This window comes from Colias eurytheme, chromosome 19 (assembly GCF_061535395.1).
Source record: "Colias eurytheme isolate Ceu_HAF_F1 chromosome 19, ilColEury1 Martin Lab GWU primary, whole genome shotgun sequence".
Classification (NCBI taxonomy): domain Eukaryota; kingdom Metazoa; phylum Arthropoda; class Insecta; order Lepidoptera; family Pieridae; genus Colias; species Colias eurytheme.
Genome location: NC_142998.1, coordinates 1,154,827 through 1,177,293, shown reverse-complemented (window position 1 = coordinate 1,177,293; position 22,467 = coordinate 1,154,827). Strand labels below are relative to the sequence as shown.

General features: G+C 32.0%; 2 protein-coding genes across 2 annotated transcripts; one reads left to right on the top strand and one right to left on the bottom strand.

The window, feature by feature from the left end:
- Positions 1 to 7,252: 7,252 nt before the first annotated feature.
- LOC149899944 (lewis-type alpha-(1,3)-fucosyltransferase-like) lies at positions 7,253 to 22,048 on the top strand. Its single transcript, XM_090113096.1, has 3 exons — positions 7,253 to 8,320; positions 16,429 to 16,521; positions 21,525 to 22,048. The coding sequence occupies exons 1-3, from the start codon at positions 7,401 to 7,403 to the stop codon at positions 21,697 to 21,699; spliced, it is 1,188 nt and encodes a 395-aa protein (XP_089969222.1). The 5' UTR covers positions 7,253 to 7,400; the 3' UTR covers positions 21,700 to 22,048.
- LOC149899945 (uncharacterized) lies at positions 18,000 to 20,872 on the bottom strand. Its single transcript, XM_090113368.1, has 4 exons — positions 20,842 to 20,872; positions 18,930 to 19,137; positions 18,742 to 18,803; positions 18,000 to 18,667 (listed from the first exon to the last, which is right to left on the bottom strand). The coding sequence occupies exons 1-4, from the start codon at positions 20,870 to 20,872 to the stop codon at positions 18,627 to 18,629; spliced, it is 342 nt and encodes a 113-aa protein (XP_089969494.1). The 3' UTR covers positions 18,000 to 18,626.
- Positions 22,049 to 22,467: the final 419 nt, after the last annotated feature.

Here is a 22,467-nt window from a genome sequence, read left to right as displayed (position 1 = left end):
ACTGAAGCGAACATCGTTAATTAATTTTTACTTTATAATCACTTTTAACCAACGTCAAACGGTTACAATTAAGTAAAATTCGCGGTTAAAAAAATATTTGCAGACACCGATTGTCTGCATAATGTAATTTAAATATTCATAAGAAGAACAATAAATGCAGCTTGCTCGTATGAATAATTTATTTTGGGAATTAAAAGCAATCACATTTCGAGTTAATGAAAAATCTCAATTTTTTATTAGTTTTTTGCAGCGTTTTTATGACGGTGCATATTTAGATCAAACGAACATAGAGCAAGAGCATTCTTTCGTGATATTTTAGTGTAAACAAAAACTCGTATTCAGTGTTATTCAGTATCAGAAATAAACATTTATGAACATTGCATAAAATCTTTTCGAGCGCAATAAGAATAATAAAACAATGCTTTACGCCTGTTTACACTAAAATAATTTGGCACAGTGGGGTAAGAAAGTGCATTCGCTCGTTTGATGTAAATTCACAGTGAGACACTATAGCTATACTGGCTGTGCCCCGGGATGTCAGCTGTGGTCAAAATATAGAGCGGGAAGGGAAAAACTATCATCCGTAATATTTTTATACTTAACGGTGTATAAAGTAACGAATACTCATTCTAACCCCAATATGTCAAATTATTTTAGTGTATACAGGCGTAGAGCATTCTTTCGTTGTTCAGTGCGTTCGAAAAGATTCTATGCAATGTTCTAATACTGAACAATGAATACGAGCTTTCGTTTACACTAAAAGACCACGAAAGAAGGCTCTAGCTCTATGTTCGTTTGATTTAAATGCACCGTAGGTTGATTTTTAATATAAAATCGTAAAACCTATGTCTTCAACTATACAATAAATAACACATTGGTGTTAAATGTTGTAGATTTACTATGAAAGTGACAGAACAAGACAGACAGACATTATAAATAAATAAATAAATATTATAGGACATTATTACACAAATCAACCTAGTCCCACAGTAAGCTCAATTAAGTTGTGGATACTAGGCGACGATAAATATAATATTATAAATACATATACACACCCAGACCCAAGAACAAATAATTGAGTTCATCACACAAATATTTGCCCTGACCGGGGATCGAACCCGGGACCGTCGGCTCAGTAGGCAGTTACTTTTCCACTGCGCCAACCGCGTCGTCAATAAATATTATAATAATTATATTTTACTAGTATGATGAACATAAGTAAAATAGCGTTTCAACGCAATTCTCCATAATTATAATAATAAACCTACTTACACGTATTTCTCAAGGGATTGTCGGTGTACTCCAAATTAAGGTTTTCCTAGAACTTGACGAAATCTAAATGTCTCACGAGGAATATTATTATTAATTTACAGAACCAAGTTAATGTTATTCAATTAGGAAAATAAACTGTTCAGATCTATCTTTATATTACCTATACAAAAATGAAACTCGTTTTCCTTGGTCACGCGTGAATGGGTGGACCGATTTCGATAATTCCTTTTTTATTATAATCCTTGAAGTACGAGGATGGTTCTTATGTAGAGAAAACGTAAATATGTACCACGGGAGAAGCCGGGGCGGACCGCTAGTTTATTATAAAAATCCCTTTTTAAGTAGATTAATGAACGTGGTTTTGAACAATATTCTCAAATTCCGATTAACTATATACCTAGTGTTAATTTTTGTTCAACACTGCCTTTGATCATAACACAGCCAACAAATGAAAATATTAGCTTAAAACCTCCGACCGCCCAACTTATTAGCGTCGCATTAGTTAAAATAATAGTCGCTCAGTAATTACGTCACGTCAAATCCAATTTTCCCTAAAACATGATATAATTACTGTAAAAACAGCTTCTGACAATGATTAAATGGTGTTATTAAATGGGCAAGTTTTTTGTCGACAAGACGCTTACAAAGTATAAAAAGCCTAAATAGTGGTAATAGTCTTGAACATTGGAAAAACAATTTGCCGCTTTTGTTATTGAAGCTTACGTAAAATCTTAATCTTAATCTTATCTTAATACTATTATAAAGGCGAAAGTTTGTAAGGATTTATGGATGTATAAATGTATGGATGTATGGATGTATGGATGTTTGTTACTCTTTCACGTAAAAACTACTGAACCGATTACAATGAAATTTAGCACACATATAGAGGGTAACTTGGATTAACACATAGGATAGGTTTTATCCCGGAAATCCCACGGGAACGGGAACTATGCGGGTTTTCCTTTGAAAACGCGGGCGAAGCCGCGGGCGGAAATCTAGTTTTTACATAAACACTTTTTAGCACATCACAAAAATATATGTATAAAACATTCATCATAATAATTATATCAAAAACCGTGGGCGAACTCCATACACTGAACAAAATCTGTTCGATTGGGGTCGATAGAAAATAATTGCGAAGATCAACCTTAAGCGGTTCTATATCTTTACTTTTTCTGACGTATGGGTGAGCAATCCATACTATATATTTAATATTTAATTAATATTATAAATGCGAAAGTAACTCTGTCTGTCTGTCTGTTACTCAATCACGCCTAAACTACTGAACCAATTTTCATGAAATTTGGTATGGAGATATTTTGATACCCGAGAAAGGACATAGGCTACTTTTAATCCCGGGAAAATGATGTAATCCCGGAAATCCCCCGGGAACGGGAACGAAACCTAGTTTAAAATATAAGCAATTTAAAAACAACATATTCATACCTAAACCACAGATTAGAGAATAGTTACCCTAAACCGTGTATTCCTCTACATCGTATCGTCCTGCAGTTATCTTAAATGTATACGAGGCAACAGCACGGCGCAACCTACGCAAATGTAGTCCAGCAAACTATTTTAACATTACTACGAATAATATTAATATTAGTATTCTAAGTTCTTACACGTGGTACGTGTGTTACATGTTAAATATATTTTACTACATTTCTTGTGTTATATAATAACTAAAACCCTAATTAGTTCATATCAATCAAACATGGATTAACTAAATTTATATCTACGTAAATGTTTCAAAGGCCTCTCTACAGATTATCTTCATGATTTAAGCGTATTGTACTAAATCACTAGTCTAAAATTTTATATACTTGCTTTTTGGAAAGCGTATGTCTTGAGCATGTAAATAAATCATTCATGCATATAATATTATCTGGTATTCCTTGAACATAAGATTACTTACGGCTGATTTTACAATCCTTGGTTAAAATTAATTCGTCGAATATCGAATCAAACAACCATATTTATTCTAATTGAATGTTTTCTGGTGACATTTTAATATTATTGTGTAATACTTTATTGGAAGTTTAACTTTTAACCAAAGAAGGAATAATCGGCGGAATAATATTATTATTAATTAATGGTGTTTGAAATGACAGGGAATAATTATTATTGTTATATTATGTATTTATAAAAGCTCTATCTTCTCTATCTATATGTGAGAATTATTGTAAAGTATATTATTAATTGTAAATATAAAACACTTTTGTAAGATGGAAAATTTTTGGGAAGAATTCCATATTAATGTTTTTGTCTTTTTCTTACATATAAAAAGGAACGTGGGTTATTTTAAGGACTACGAAATAGGAGTTAATTTATATTCGTACTACTTGTAGAGGTGTATAAATGGAAAATAATTATTATTGTACTTCATATATTTTCATGTTGTTCCTAAAATAATCTAAGCCTAAGGCGCCTGAAATATTTGCTATTTTGATACAGGCCCTTAAATGTTGGAATATGTTTGTGCTATATATTATTAAGGTTTCAGATGATAGTGGGATCATTATCTATTGATTTGAATGTAAAAAATATTAATATAATGTAATAAATGCTAATATTATATGTATTTTTGTTAAATAAATGTATTAAATATCTTGTCATATTTGCTCCACGCGGTTTCACTCCCGTGGCTCCACTGCTGTTGGTCGTAGCGTGATGATATAGCCTATAGCCTTCCTCGATAAATGAGCTATCTAACACCGAAAGAATTTTTTAAATCGGACCAGTAGTTCCCGAGATAAGCGCGTTCAAACAAACAATCGATCGACTACACGTGATCTTAACTGTATTTTATGGGACTGTCTCATGCCCCATTCGGGGCTTTTGGACGTAAATGCTATAAATATGTAAATATTAGTTTTATTTAATAAAACTGATTGTTATATCGAATTATTGTGAACTTATACGATTTAAATTTTAAATATATGTATGTATTTATCTAGGTATATATCAAATTACATAAATGTTGAACTTATTATTGTAAAACGTTATTGTATAAAAGACTTTATTTATTGTGAAATAAATGTTTTTTAAATATGAAGTTGTTTTATTTTCACTATTTTAAGTTGTGTAAAAAAAACTAAGCGACGTATATAAAGTGTGTTTAAGCTCTATAAGTAGGTATATGAATGAAAAAACGTCTCTTAAAAAGGGATCATTTAGTTGACTAGACCAAAAAGAGTAGTATAAATAGAATACGTAATAATTATATGCCTGTAAAATAATTTTACACAAAGGTAGCACAGTAGAAAGCTATTAAGTTTTAAAGTCAAAGAGGTTGTCATCTTATCAACTAACTAGCTGTGCCCTGCGGTTTTACCCTCAGTACTCCGCTCCTGTTAGTCTTAGCGTGATGATATATAGCTTTCCTCGATAAATGGGCTATCTAACACTGAAAGAATTTTTCAAATCGGATCAGTAGTTCCTGAGATTAGCGCGTTCAAACAAACAAACTCTCCAGCTTTATTATCTTATATATAAAATTCTCGTGTCACAATGTTAGTCTGCATACTCCTCCGAAACGGGTGGACCGATTCTCATGAAATTTTCTGTGCATATCGGGTAAGTCTGAGAATCGGCCAACATCTATTTTTCATATGTACCACGGGCGAAGCCGGGGCGGACCGCTAGTATTAGTATAGATATAGATAAGTAAAATTATATTCATTTATTTTTACCCATATTTCAAACCCATGGTAGTCCCTGTGGTAGTCCCTATTATTTACGTCATAATATCTTCTTAAATTCTCTTATCTTCTATGTTTATTTTAACGATGACGATTTAATCTTTGAAGGTTTTTTACATGACATAATATTTTAACTGTTATTTCCTTGGTCAAGGTAAGGGCCTAATTGGACATCTTGTTCAGTAAAAAAAAACATGTTAACTTAGAAATACAAAATAATAAAAATTGTTATGAATAGAGTTTTAAGAAAATATATTAGTAGATAGAATATAAGTAATTTATAAGAACTAAATAAAAAATCGGCGTATCCAAAATCTAATCGTAAGATATTTTGGATTTTTTTTAATTTACTCTAATTGACCATTTTGAACAGCTCTTTATATTTCATTGTATCTTTATTTTATATTTTCTAAAATTTGCTTGAAATAAACCTAAATAATAAATAATAATACCTACTCTAATGCTTGGCCAAATTCATCTGAACTTTAAAGGAATATTTTCTTCATTGCTGTTCCGCTCTAGTGTAGCATCATGTTATATAGGCAAATACCTGCCTCGGTAAATAAGCATTTATTATTTGTAAATAAAATCAAACAAGAGTCTACAAGAGTAACAAACTACAAAGATCAATGAAAAAGCTGTGCCCTGTGGTTCCATGGAAAACTGCCAAATAAACGCCAAGAGAATGATTTCCAATTTCAACCCTTTAAATAAGGAGCATTTATTTAAATCTGGGTATTCAACTATTTTCATTCCTAATTTAATAAGGAAGTATACGTGACAAAATAAGCAGAGTAAAAATTAATGTATCGTCATTGAGATATACATATATGGAGACGACACCGCCTACATCACTTATGTTCCGCTCAACATACGCCACATGACGTATGTTGAGCGGTTTTTTTTAATGGTTTTAAAGTGAAACGCATCAAATATGCCTTCGTGTGTGTTACAATATTGCACAAATAATACAAATAATACGGAAATGTGCAAAGGAATAACTTTCATCGGTAAGAACCTAACTAGATAATAATTTTTAAAACTTAGTTAGAGCAAAAAAATGGCGCACAGATTTTGTTCGTGGTGTTTCCTCCATACGTATAGTAATATTATCTCAATGTGTATTGTTAGCAATTAGCATATTCTTATAAGTAGATACAAATAATAAGAGCCAATAATACATATAATTCAGTAAATGCTCACGGGTGTATATTTTGCTACCGTAAAGAAAAAAAGGAGAAATAAAGTGCATAGAAGCGTATTTTATTTAAATCATACTTTCAATACATAGGTCTCTTCTTTTCGATGGAAGGAGGGACCTATCGCGTAAAAAAACATAACACTATACAACTGTTACTTTAATTGCCGCTAATAACACAATTATGTTAACTCAATTTCATCACTCCATTACTCATCAATGAGTGACTCACTCATAGTTGTAAAACGCGCTTATACGCTTATGTTAGCTTCACCTGTATGTTTGTATGTAACAGATTCCTGTCTCGATTTTGAGTTTTGACCCACTTTTAACGGACATTTTATTCAAACTTGGTACACTTATCAAGGATCGGTGATTATACAATAATTTTATCTTATAACAGCGTGTTTTTTCATTTTTCTTGTGTTCGTATTTAATGTTTATTCTTTATTTTTAATCGTCAGTTATTAAATGTTAAGTACTTATACGTTCTAGTTCTAGTAATTTTCATAATTACTAGAACGTTCTTTTATGGACTTATCAATATATTTTTTCCTTGTGATGGTAAATTTCCTGTTAATGTAAAGTATGTTACGGTTAAAGTGGCTGATTATGTTTATTGTGTAAATATCGTCATGATTTTATAGTGCTTTGATGCTCTCTTTTTCGGAAATTCCTTATTCATATTTTTCTACTTAAGATTAACAGTAAAGAAATACATAGGTAATATAATTATTTTTCTATCAAATATCTAAGTAAATAAATATTTGCTTTACTTATTTTTTTATATTTCTTTAAAATGGCTTCAATACCTTTTGGGTTTATCCATTTCAAACAGGCGCAAAATTTAGTCATTGTTCTTTTTCCTAAAATGTAAGCCTATTCCTTTTTTATAATAAGCAAGATCGAAGACAAATGTGTCGCTAGTTATACTCAAACATGTTTAGAATACTACCGTTTTGTCGTAATCGAAACGTTTGTTTACCTTCCTCTTGAATAAACAAAACACCCATGGCATCACTTTAACCGTAACATGTTAATGTTAAATGTAGGCGATAACAGTTTACCATTGAATGCGCACGCGCACCGACGCTTTGACGCCAAAATGTTAATAATAAAACGCGTGTCGTGCTTCTAAAAATACATTAAAGTGATTTAACATTCATAAATAATGTGAACATGAAATAATATGACGCGTTCCCTCGGTGAGAATTACCTTTGAAACGATGTTAAAAATATTGACCTGGCCAATTAGAAGCTTTTCAAGGATACTCATCTTTTTGATACTTATCTACGTGTGGTCGCTTCTAAGTCTTTACAACACCAAGCTGTATGACATTAGAGCTAAGCGGAAGGAAATACTTTCATACACAAATCACAGGAATTTTAAATATATTCTCCAATGGACGCGCCGGTTCAGCGCCCCTTTCGATTACCTGAGCGAGGGCAACGCTGCCTTTATCAAAAACAAATGCAAGCACAAAAACTGTTATGTCACAGATGATAAAAACTATTTCCTCGATCAAAGGGAATTCGACGCTATCGTATTCAACGGTAGAGATGTGATACACCTGTGGCCGTTCCAAATGCCGGCACAAAGATCCCCGAAACAGAAGTATATATTCGGCGCTATGGAATCCCCGGATAATTTTCCGGCGTGCGACGAAAACTTAGATGGATTCTTTAATTGGACGTGGACGTACAAATTGGATTCGGATTTCCGATGGGGTTATATAACGATATTCGATTTGAATGGAACGATAGTTGGGCCGAATATTGGGATGGAGTGGCCGCAGCATATGCAAGAGATTAGTGATGAATTGAAGAACAAATTGTCGAGCAAAACGAAAGCGGTGGCTTGGTTCGTGTCCCATTGCTCTACCAAGAGTGGTAGAGAGAATTTTGTGTCTGATTTGGATGATGAACTGAATAGATATGGATTATCTGTAGATGTTTACGGTAGTTGTGGGAAATGGAGTTGTCCCCGAAGTGACGAGCGTTCGTGCTTCAAGATGATTGAGGACAAATACCATTTTTATTTATCCTTCGAGAATTCCTTCTCAGAGGACTACGTGACTGAGAAATTGTTGACCGCTTTGAACAATTACGCAGTGCCCATTGTTTTTGGTGCCGCGAACTACACGAGGTAATAATAGATTATATAGTTTATGTAAATCGCCTTATAATAAGGATGATTAGGAAGCGACAAATCTTGGGTTGCAAGAGTCATTGACAATGTATTTAAGGTATTTAATTGAAGGTAGATTAGGCTAACAATAGTCACTAGTCTTAATACTATTATAAAGGCGAAAGTTTGTAAGTATGGATGTATGGATGTATGGATGTTTGTTACTCTTTCACGTAAAAACTACTGAACCGATTACAATGAAACTTAGCACACATATAGAGGGTAACTTGGATTAAAACATAGGATAGGTTTTATCCCGAAAATCCCACGGGAACGGGAACTACGCGGGTTTTCCTTTGAAAACGCGGGCGAAGCCGCGGGCGGAAATCTAGTAAGCTATAACCTTAAACATTTTTTTTCTTATTTACTTAAATATCTTAGTTACATTATGTTGTATGTACATAATTTTCTCTTTTCTGTTCATTAATATTTTTTAGTAAACTCGTTCGGAAAGCAATTTTATTATAGAAAGAGCCGGCAAAAAAACTACATAATTAAGTAGACCGTACTCTTTTGAAATCATATCATTTTTATAAAAAATTTCATAAAAAATAATAATGATGCCAAAGCCTTCTTTTCTTTATAGAGAGCGACGTAAAATATGTTATATTCGTAAGAAAAGTTAATCCTTTGACCTCTTGAGTATTTTTTTATAAATATAAAGTAAATTCTTGTTTTTTGTAAAGATAAGTAAATTCTTTATCCACGTGTACGAAGGCGCGACAGAACTTGATTTGTTCATCGCATTTAGAAAACTTAAAAAAAACCTGCCTTCGATTAGTTAGGTTAGAAATAAAAAGTACCGTCAATAATTTCCTTCAAATAAAATAAAAACTGACACAAGTTTTATCCTTTGTTAAAAACTCGTTATGCTATCAAAAAGCAAATTAGGTTATTCCCTGAAAAAATCTGTTTCTTGTTGATATTTAATTGTTATCGTGGGTACTTCCGAGAATTTTTGTGTGAAGCTATCCAAGGTATAAAGAATTTTTTTTTATAATTATTAATGTAGGCCATTGTTTAGAAATTTAAGAAATAATCTCTACAATTTTTCGGATTAAATTTATTGCTGTTTCAAAATGAAATGTTCTGACATTTGAAATCATGAATTAAATTCGATTTTATGAAGGATTATATGAATTAATTTTTTTTTTGTTTTATTAGCTAACCTAACTCTAAACTCATCCACTTATCACAATCTAAATAAAATATACAGAGATAACATCATTCGGGAACAATAATTGCTACATGCTCTAAATTTTATCACAATAGGTTTAGCAGTTTAGCCATGAAAGCTTAACCACTTGACAGATTGATTAACATTACGATATGGAACTAATTATAATAATTAATCCCTTCACTTTTAAAGTCACGGTTTTAGTTACGTCGTAAATATTTTATAACCCATAAAACTATAACAATTGATACAGACCTAAACAATACAAGGGTATTTTCTTGGAAACTAGTTATGCCCCGCGGTTTTACCCTCATAGCTCCGTTCCTTTAGGTCTTAGTGGGACGATATAATATTATGTAGCCTATAGCTTTCCTCGATAATATGTGGGACTGGGATATCTAACACCGAAAGAGATTCAAATCAGACCAGTAGTTTTTGAGATTAGCGCGTTCAAACAAACAAACAAATAAACTCTTCAGCTTTATAATTTAGAATTGATAATAATGATATCATTGCATATTTGTTTTTTTTATACATATTATAAACAATGCATACAAGAGACTACTTTTTTTAGTTAATTCAGCAAAACATGCGATACCTATACTCACTCTAAATTTACTTTTTACAGATTAACTTTCATATTCGGTTATTTCGAATCACATTTTTATCCTAATCCGTTTACAATATCAAACAACAATAACCTCCTCCTTTTTTTGAAGTCGGCATGTAATAATTTTAAGAAGAGTAACAGCAATAAAAGCTATTTTATTTTTATTTATTTTATTTATTTATATGTCTACAATCACATGTCTACAATCTACAGTCATTTCTACATACCCTTGATCCTTACCGTTTGAACCATATTTTTATACTTATAAATTATAATTCCTCTTGATTTTGCACGCCTCATAAGCGAAGCGTTGAGGTGGGTACTACTGTCACTTCGCGCAAAACATCTGATTTTTCAAACTTAAAATGTCTTTATGTATCATACATTGCACTTGTAAGATAATACATACACACAAATATTAAGAAAAAACACTATTTTTAACGTTCATGATATTTTTGATGTCATTTTTGTTATTTAAACTAGTTAAAAAACAGTTTAAAAAAGTTCTGTCTTGGACGTCCGTGTGTCTGTATGTGCGGATCCTTTTTCTTGTTAACACGATAGCGACCGAAATACTTTACTAATCGAGTCTTTTTTTTTCTCTTACGCTTGAGTATGCTCAGGAATAGAACCCTTTCATTTTTCAGGGTCTGATTCGATGTGGTTTAATTGACCGGAAGGAAGTTAGCGCGGAAAGTTTATTTTTTTTAATTATTAATATCTCAAAAAATTGCTCCTTAAATGCTCCATCAGAATCTGTAATTGCTCCACTTCTATAATTATTAGTTTATTTATAATTAATTAAAAAAAAAATCCAAATACTGAAAACTTGATTTCCCTATAGAATGAAAAATATTCACTTTTCATAGAAAATTTTTTTGCAAAAAAATTGCTCCCGATTTGCTCTATCAATTACAAAAAAAAAAATTATTTAATTTTGATAATTTTTACAATAATTAACTGAAAAACTATGTTTGCATAGTAAACTACTGCGCTGTGACATCATCAATTAAATTAAATTAAATTAAATTTATTTATTTTCTCATCACAAATGCACAATCAACACATACATTGTTAATCTATATATCTTATTGTCGTTGCGACGCATAACTCATAAGGGTCATAGGTATTTACACGTATCAGCACTGCAGCGATATCTATTAAGACCTTAATGTTTATGTTTTCTTATTTATATTATTTACTAGATTTCCGCCCGCGGCTTCGCCCGCGCAATCAAAGAAAAGCCCTCATAGTTCCCGTTCCCGTGAGATTTCCGGGATTGCGTCATTTTCTCGAGATAGCCTATGTCCTTTCTCGGGTATCAAAATATCTCCATACCAAATTTCATGAAAATTGGTTCAGTAGTTTAGGCGTGATTGAGTAACAGACAGACAGACAGAGTTACTTTCGCATTTATAATATTAGTATGGATAGTGATTGAGTCAACAATTGAATAACAAGTGTAAGTACTATTTTATTCAATAATAATGAACAATTAATAAATATTTCTACTGTCAATCATCATCAAAGTATTGGATTGGTATTAATAATTGAATTTGAATTTCTGTTTACTATAAGAAAAATTAATATGCACTTTTTATTTCAGGGTGTGAAGGGATTCAGTAAAGGAATTATTGAAGAGTGGTAATTATTTAGAAGTAGGGTTCGCGAAAAAAATTGAGCCCTACTTTTATATAATCACCTGAAAATTTTTCACTAGAGTATAATTAATAATTCTTTATAATTATATAAAGAATTATTTTTGACAATAAGTTTTACATAAAAATTTTACTTAGTTATTACATAAATTAATTATTGAGTTTCATCTAGCAAAAGTTGAAAGAAACAGATATTATTATGTATTTAAAATTATTCTTATCATAGGTATGTTTATAAACATTTCCTTACCTATCCCTAAACTCGCATATTACGTTTATTCGTATTATTAAAACTTCAAGTAATTTTTAATTAATTTGTGTTTCAGTCGCTTGTTTCATCTTTCGGTGTCAAGTTGCTATCGTTTGCGGGATCTATGCGGGTTTTCCTTTGAAAACGCGGGCGAAGCGGCGGGCAGAAATCTAGTAAATAATATAAATAAGAAAACATAAACATTAAGGTCTACAGATATCGCTGCAGTGCTGATAAATGTAAATATGGCCCTTATGCGTCGCAACAGCAATAATTGATGACGTCACAGCGCAGTAGTTTACTATGTAAACATAGTTTTTCAGTCAACTATTGTAAAAATTATCAAAATTAAATAATTTTTTTTGTAATTGATAGAGCAAATCGGGAGCAATTTTTTTGCAAAAAAATTTTTTATGAAAAGTGAATATTTTTCATTCTATAGGGAAATCAAGTTTTCAGTATTTGGATTTTTTTTAAAATTAATTATAAATAAACTAATAATTATAGAAGCGGAGAAATTACAGATTCTGATGGAGCATTTAAGGAGCAATTTTTTGAGATATTAATAATTAAAAAAAATAAACTTTCCGCGCTAACTTCCTTCCGGTGTTTAATTGTTATTAAATAAACAAAAATAATAATTAATAAATATTTATTAAAAAAAATTATGAGGCGTGCACTTTTGGATTTTCCAAATTATTTCTAGTCTTTGATCCCTTATTTTGAGTGTCGTCAACCCCGAATCTCTCGTCGTGCCTTATAACAAGGAACATAATAATTCTTAAGTTCATACCATAAACTTTATACCCTCATGGCGTAATATTTTGTAGAAAGAACATTTGAATATCTTACTTAGTACAAAGATAAAAAGTACGTGATTAGGGAATGGATATGTCGATGTAAGAAAATTACGTACCTAAATATGTAGGTAGGTATATAAAAAATGCCTATTTTGAATAAGACGTTTCTTTTTATTTCTTTTTTGTGGGGATTTTAGCATAGAAATATATTTTGTTGTAGGTATTATGCGATTTAACTAAGAATAGGATTTTTTCAGCGCCATATTGTGACGTCAAGATATTAATTCCAGCGAATTAATACCTAATCTTGTTTAGCGATAATTGCCTGACAAATAACAATCTGAAAAATGCATCCAAAATGGCTAAGTGATTTACGTTTTTCAAATGACATTTACTCGGTCATTGACGTTCCCATTCTTAGTTAAAGCCGGCTACTCACATACCTGCCGAAGGGGCAATATTGGAATTGCATCCTTAATTGTGATGTGTGCAAGCAAGGGCAATTTAGAGAACAACTGAAATTTCTCCGATCGCCGTGCAACCGCGATTGTTCCAATATTGCCCCTGCGGCAGGCACGTGAGTAGCCGGCTTTAGAATTATTGCACCCTTAATTGGCTCCTTAATTGTAATGTTTATAGATAAGCAGCGGCAATTTTTAATTTTGGACTCTTTGGCTTTAATTGCTCCGACTGCCGTGCAACCGGTATTGTCCCTTCGGCAGGTAGGTGAGTAGCCCGCTTTATGTGGTAGAATTCTCGACTCTAGTACAACCTCTAGTCTACATACTCTCTAAGAATCTCGAAACTCTTGTTTTATACAATAACTAGTGCAACAATACTCAATACCTTTGGTTAAAACATCAAGTTAGGTTTAGCTTTGTAATTAATATCACTTATTTGAAGTAGGTACTTAGAGCACATTGTTTGAAACCTTATTGTAATCTGGGAAATTTAATTAATACATTTTAGTCAATTAGTATACGTACCTTTTTATCATTAGCACAGTTAAATGAATACAGAAATTGATAAATAAATTTAAAGTACAGACAGTTTAAATTTTAAATACAGTTAAAATTAAATTTAAATAAAAATTATATCACAGATTAATAATTTCTTGACAATATTTACCACACCAAAGAATAAAGCATAAAATCTCTTCTCTTCCATTTATTTGCGCTTCGTTTTTCAAAACAACGCTGAAAAGAATGCCGTTCAAAAACAAATCTCATTTTATTTCCTTGCAACACGATACCTCACCTACGTAAAAAATACCGAACATAGAAACACAAAGGTTTTCAAATTTCACACTATACACGTATATGTATAAAATACGTATGGAGAGATATAACGTATGCACTCTTTGCAAATCTGACTATCTGTTTTTTATCAATGATTAGCAATTTGTAGGGTTCCGTATCCAAAGGGCAAAACGGACCTTATATACAGACCTCGCTGTCTGTTTGTCCGTCCGTTTTTCACCGCTTTATCTCATGGACCGTGATAAGTAAACAGCACAGATAGACTGTTAATTAGGCTTAAAGTATTTCTGTTTGCGCTATAATAACAAATAATAGGAAATCGAGGTTAAGCAACGATCATGAGTTGGATATTAACTGCACTCTTTTATAGTTTATTTTTACGGAACCCTAAGTTCCGCGAGTCTTTCGCACTTAGCCGATTTTCTAAGAGATTTACTAATTTGTTATCGAGAAAAGTGATTTTTTAAAAATTCATACATAAAATAGTTCTTCTGATATTCATCATAATATTTTGTTTTATGGTTAACCCAAAAGGTTTGCCCTTGTGGCTTGTACTAAATTACGCGAAAACTTTTGACACCCATCAAAACTTAACCACTTTCGTATCATAACCGTACTATCTTAGAAACGCAACCAAATCCTACATAAGTAATAAATTTTATGTAAATTAAAATATGCATAGTTATAGGTAGGATCTTAGCGCTATTTGTTATTGATTCTTGATACGATTTTTGGGATAAGGCCTATTTTATACCTTTGTACCTATACAAAACCGTTGAAAAATATATAATATTATTTACTGTTCAAAATCACTTGTTAAAGATATATTTGTACTTAGAAAGTTATTAATAAAAAACAAATTGTTATTACTAGTTACTAATACTTGGTATTTTAAGCAGTTGTCTATTGTGTAGGTAACTATGTCCAAGCTTTGAAAATTTCAGACACAAGTGGCTGAAGCAATTAACTTCCTGTCCAAATTACGAAAAGACCCAATGAAGCTTGCTACAGGAATTTTCCCTGACCTATCTCTTTGTCCGAGACTGCAATTTTGCCTTATTAACCTCGTTTTATAACAAAGGAATTGTAAGCCTATACAAAAGTGATATGAAGTATTGAGTGAATAATATGAAACAATGTAGTACATTTTACTTAACTTTAGCTTAGCAATTTTTTTCAAAAATTACTAATCAGTAACTTTTGACGAGTGACCTAATAAATCAATTTCAAAACGTATACAAAAACAAATATTTCTTTTTGAAATATGTAAATGGTCTACAGACTACATAGTATAATATAGAATTGTAGATATAGGGAATAGATAGACCTATTTTCTTTAATTACTACAGGGTCTATCGAAACTTTAAGCAACTAGCTTTCCACCCGCGGCATCGCCCGCGCAGTCAAAGAATAACCCGCATAGTTCCCGTGGGATTTCCGGGATAAAACCTATCCTATGTCCTTTCTCGGGAATCAAAATATCTGTATACCAAATTTCATGCAAATGGTTTCAGTAAGTAGTTAAGGCGTGATTGAGTAACAGACAGACAGACAGAGTTACTTTCGCATTTATAATATTAGTATGGATTTATGAATGAGCGTGCCCGCTCGCCTGTGTAGGTTTTATTAAAATATATTTCTAACCTATTTTCTTATTTACAAGTACCTATTGTTTTCGCGCTATAAACGTTAGTCTATATAATTCAGTCACTCTATGTGTTTATAAAATACAAGCTGAATCACGCACCTTCATCTATTCTTTATAGAAAGGTAATATTATGGTTTCCCATTTCTTTATCATTTATGTTTATTTATTTTTATTTATTTATTAAAAAAAGGTCCATCAACAGTTGTTAACATCCTTCGCCCCAAACAGTCACAATAAGATTTAAAACTTATAATGCACAACAATTATAGATGAACACACACACATGTTCGATGCTCCGTTCCTATATTGTCGTAGATAGAGTGTAATTGCTAAATATATTAAATTACTTGTAATATTTTGTAATATTTTTAGTATACCTAGATATTATTGCTTGATAAGAAATGGACTGTCCTTCTGAAAAAATCATGCGTGTAGTTTCAGAGATAACGGTAAAGGATAACAAATAATATAGATAATAGTAAATAAGGACACGCAAAAATGACTGATCTGATCACTGATCTGAATACATTTTGGCATAGAGATAAATTATTATCGACTAGAAAGCGGCACCTTTATTTCATTTTATTTCATTTATTTCTTTACATTCTATCCGAATACCAGTAGAGTAAAACCGCGGATTAAAGCTAGTTTATTTATTTTTCAGATTTGTACCGGAAGGCAGTTACCTCAACGCAAGGGAACTGGGGCCAAGGAAACTTGCGAAAGCTATTAGTGACATTATCGCAAATAAAAACAGGTGAATTACATGACAGTCGAAATTCATATCTATTCTTTAATTTTGAATTTATGTGGGAAATATGGAAATCATTGTCAAAATTAACTACTTATTAGGTATATTTAAATAAAAACTTTGTTTAAATCGGTACATCCGTTTAGTGATATTTCAACATACCTACATACCTACAATCACATAGTTAGTATTTTTAAAAGGGTCTAATCGTATATACTTCGTACTTTTTTATAATTTGGTAATATATTTAGGTAGTTTTAATAGTAATGAAAATCCCACAAAACGAGTCGAAATTTTAATTAAACACACGGATAGCGCGAGGTAGACTTTATTCATTGGAACATGGATGAACACAGTTAATCAAACTAACTTTGGATTGGTTTTTCCAGTAAAAAATCTCGAACCGTTTACCAAAATATTCAACAAACTATAAGAATTAAGATGGCTTAATAATTATTCTCTTAGGTTCAATAATCTTCATTTAGTTGTTTTAGGATACACAGAAAACCAAAATAACCCTTATTGCCTTACTGGTTCATGCTTGAGTTAACTTATTTACTTACAACCACTACCATTCTGTTATTAACTTAGATTTCGTAGAGAGAAATACATATTGGTCCATGGAAATACCTACTTACTAAGTAATATTTATCTGATTTAGCTTTTCCTTCAAAATAATAGTATGTATTAAGACGATACACAAAAAAAAATCCACTGCTTGGCGGGCGGAGTCTAATAGCTCGCTATCGCGAACGCGGGTGTGCGCGAAGTCATTCTTGCAAACTCGCCGCGCTGCCGCTGGCCGACTCGGGACAAACATGTATGGAGTCGTCATACAGTTATAATATTGTTATACTGTATTTATTTAATTGTTGATTTATTGGTTTTATTTTCTTGCTTATAAACAAATAATCTTCTTTTTAACAACTACTTAGACATTATTAATAATTATTATTATTTCGTAATGTTAACTTTATTACAAAATAATACAGGTTATAAATAATCTTTAAAATAACAAAAAATATTTGTACTCTGAAAAAATGAAATGGTACTCAATAACGATTAACGCGGACTACTGAATTGATTTAGATAGAATTTGATGCTGACGTAGATATTACATCATGCCCAGAAATGAAAGGTACTATTTCTGAAAGAAGTTATAAACCCTAATTCTTCTCAGTCAAAGTCAAGAGTGGAAGATATCACTAATACCTACAGTAAAACTGATGCGAAACTTTGGATGTTAATTTGTATATTTTTTTGTTAGTTGTTACTTAATCACGTCAAGACTACATTACCAATTTTGATAAAATATAGCTAATTGCCTGGATTTATACATAGGATACTTTTTATCCGAACTGAACACTTCTGTGGGATAAAACAGGATTCACGATATAACCTAATTTACGCGGGCAAAGCCGCGGTGAGCGGTCGGAATGATATTTTTTTAAATAAAAAAATTGTTTTAAAAAAAACACAAAATATATTGACGCATGTATTTATTTTTTGCACTCTATTATAATTGTAATTATTCATTACAAATAATCAAAATAAAATAGCCAGAAAAAAGTTAGGCCCTGGTAGGGTAGGTAGGCAGGTACAGCAATGTGAGACGAACACTGGCTTATTTATACCAAAAATAATGTATTATAAACATTAAATTAAGTTTACAACAAAAATACATAATATTAGCTAATGTGAAAACGAATCAACCAATCATCCCACAACAATGAAATGTGCACACAAATATTCATCCAAATCGGTTCATGTGATTAGGAGGAGTGACTGCAGCGCCATCTTCCGGGCCCAATTGTGTTTCCAGATCACCCAGGAACTCAATTTAATATACTTACACAAAATTTTTCGAAATGAAAACTCACATTACTATGTAAATATGAATATAAACCTGTTTTAGTACTAAGCAATTTCCCGCACAGGTGTAGTAAGTTTATATGAAATAAATATCAACATCAAATTCTTTATACAACATACTTATCTACCACCTAAGTACTAAGAAATGTAATTCTTGAAATTTTTTCGTATTTTTTTAAATATAATACTACTCCAATGAGCTCCTGTTCCATATTACATCCACCATACTTCCACTAAGTTCACCATGATTTTTTATTTCTTTGCACTTTGTTGCTTTTTGCTAAAAATGGAATCATGCGATAAAACCAGTAGAGCGTTGATAACATACATTTTTGACTGAATATAGGTACTTACGAAGGAGTGGGTTCACATTGTGAACAATCAGTGGGTTTATTTTCCTTTTGGATTCCGGATTTCTGAAAAGATTATTTATGCTATAAATGAAAAAATCTTACACATTCGTTACGTACTTAAAACAGGGGTACATATCAAATATCGTCTATAATACAATTATCATCAAATTTAAAATAAAACCAACTTACTTCATTAATTTGTTCCAATTGTAAGCATTCTTTTTCCTCCAACCTTTATGTTTCTTCTTCTTATTTTCTTTATTGTCCCCATTTGTCTCATTTTGTCTTATCGTGTTGTCACCCTTTTTTACGATTGCGCAAGCGACACAAGTTCCCCGTGTGACGGCCGTAGCGGGAATGACTCGTGCAGCGATCGGGGTGGGAAGGTACAGGGCGGCTCTCGCTATATTGGCTGGTCGCGCGCTAATTTCAAGTATTTCTTGTTTATTTCAAAACCATCGCATATTTCAAAATTCTAACACGGTAGACGTATAGGTTGTATATTTTATAGTTAATATCCAAAAAGTCGTAACTTTACGTTTGTTATTTTGAAGATGCCAGAGATTAAAAAAAAATAACAATGAGAACTTTGTATTTTTTTTCTATCGAGAAAATATCATGGAATCATGTTTCTAAAACGGTAGACGTATTGTGTTACTATTGAACTTTCTTGTCAAGAATTTTCATCACGACAACTTTAATAATATAAAAATTACGAAGGTTTGAAAAGGGCCGTAAATGTTAGAAAAATTAATTCATCACCTTAAGTATATCTTCTTTTTATTAAAGTGAAACTTTTATTACATCGTCTCAAACTTTTTGGTCTGTGTAGTGCATGTCGCGTGTATCGCGGCTGCCGAGTAGGTATACCTACTCGGCAGCCGACCGTCACGCGACATGCGCTACACAAAGCAGTTTTCGGAACCGTTCGAACAGTTTCACTTTTACCGTGGTTTCATAAAACCACACAACATTTTTTTTATTCATATTGTTAGACGTAACTTTTGATTTAATATTTTTGTGGATAAATAGTTGTCAATATAGTTGTCACTGTTTCCTGTCCGAACATGCTTAGCTGTCGAATACAATAAATTGCCGCTTTCCTTTGACTCGTGGCGCATTCGTACGAATCGTGCCTAGGGGCTCGGACGCTGTTTATACGACGTTCGACCCAACTACCCTCACTTTACTAATAGTCTTTGACTAGCTGCGTTTTGTTATCAACTACCTACATCAATTAGGTAGCTGTGTAGAATCGCAGTACATTTTTATTACATTCAAACTAATATTTAACGCAGCCTCGCATCTTTATTTCTTATATCAGAAGCGGGATAGAATTCAAGCCCATACTTTTTAAATGTGTTTAAAGTTTACGTAGTTTTGTAACGGCATACTGGCGTTTGTGTTTTTTCGTGCGTTGTGTAAAGTAAAAGTTTGTTACGTGGATTATTGTAACGGGAATGTAGTTCATCGAAGGAATTGTGTAGTGATCCAAATCGCTAGTCGAACCCTGGCGTTGAGGTATTGTCTAGTCGCTGACGTATCGTAGTGATGTATTTCACTAGTCGAACGAGCGTAGATATACCAAGATACGCGAAGGGAGTGTAGGCACTGTCATGTGGATGTGGTTATTGTTCTGTCAGGTCAGTCTGGCCGAGGCAGGATTGTTGTGCAATCCCGAGATGAACTACCGTAGTGTTTTAATACGAGAAAAGGCGTACGAGGACGCACGATTGTCAGTATGGCCGTGTTAGACGTAACTTTTGATTTAATATTTTTGTGGATAAATAGTTGTCAATATAGTTGTCACTGTTTCCTGTCCGAACATGCTTAGCTGTCGAATACAATAAATTGCCGCTTTCCTTTGACTCGTGGCGCATTCGTACGAATCGTGCCTAGGGGCTCGGACGCTGTTTATACGACGTTCGACCCAACTACCCTCACTTTACTAATAGTCTTTGACTAGCTGCGTTTTGTTATCAACTACCTACATCAATTAGGTAGCTGTGTAGAATCGCAGTACATTTTTATTACATTCAAACTAATATTTAACGCAGCCTCGCATCTTTATTTCTTATAATATAATATGTATTTTATTTACTCTCTTTTATCTTTATTTCATTGCCACCCATGTACCCATTTAATATCAATCTTTATCCTTTACCTTGGGCAGCCTGGAAGAGATCGCTGATAAGCGATAAGGTTGCCTTATGTGCTGTGAATGTTTCCTTTTCTGTTAATATTATATGATTGTAAAATTTGTAATGGTACATAAAATTGTTAAATAAATAATATTTTGGCTCCAAAAAATAACCTATTTTACATTGTTGCCAACAAAGAATTTATGAAATCGACATTGAGATAATATTAATATGGAGACGACACCGCCTACATCACTTATGTTCCACTCAACATACGTCATGTGACGTATGTTGAGCGGTATTTTTTAATGGTTTTAAAGTGAAACGCATCAAACATGCCTTCGTGTGTGTTACGATATTGCACAATTAATACAAATAATACGGAAAAGTGCAAAGGAATATAACTTTCATCGTTAAGTACCTAACTAGATAATAATTTTTAAAACTTAGTTAGAGCAAAAAAATGGCGCACAGATTTTGTTCGTGGTGTCTCCTCCATACGTAGTAATATTATCTCAATGGAAATCGAAAGAATTTATGAATAGAGTTCAGTAATTACCTATTGATATAGTAGTTCAAAAATTTAAAAATAAAAATATTTTTATTTAAATAGTATAGACTATATTATTATAATTTGTTTCAGATACTACGACTTCTTTCGATGGCGCAATTACTATGTGTACAAAGGAACAGATGAAGTAGATGTTTGCCATCTTTGTGACATGCTGAATAATGAACAAAAAGTAAATGAAATGACTGTGTGGCAGGACTTCCGAACCTGGTGGAATGGAGCTAGATATAAGGAAAACTGTTTTTAATAACATAACTTAAAATGCACACAAAATCCGCGGGAAATCCACGAATGACTAAGGATTGAATTTCGAATTCTTGTTTCTTTTTTTTTAAATAAAAAGTAGCAACCAGCTTGCAGGATTTTTTTCACAGACATAAACGTTAGTAGGCCAAAAAAAACAAACAAAAAATAATCGAGCAAACCAATGTTAAATAAAAAAAAAGTGGCAATTGTAAATACTTAGCTTCCAAAATAATTTTACCGATATACCTATTTTATCATGTAAAACATGATTAGAGCAACTTAATTAAAATGGCTTATAACTTACCTTATTAGAACTGTTATAAATTGTATATTTATGTTTAAATTATTAATAAATAGAGAAATAACAACATAAATTTATGTCGTTTTATTTTATAGTAAACTAGCGGTCCGCCCCGGCTTCGCCCGTGGTACATATTTACGTTTTCTCTACATAAAAACCATCCTCGTACTTCAAGGAATATAATAAAAAAAGAATTATCGAAATCGGTTCAGCCGTTCTCGAGTTATGCGCTTACCAACACATTTTGCGATTCATTTTTATATATAAGATGAATTAATGTAAGTAACTACCTGCCTATTACACAGATAAACATAAACATGAAACACATTCCTAAGAATATCGATAAATTTTTATATAGGTACCTACCTTAGAGCTATTTATTAAAAGAATTTTCCAAAAAGTAGGTAAGAAAGGAACAAAATGCACTCACAAAATATAAGATTAGAGAACGCATAGGTACATTTAGTT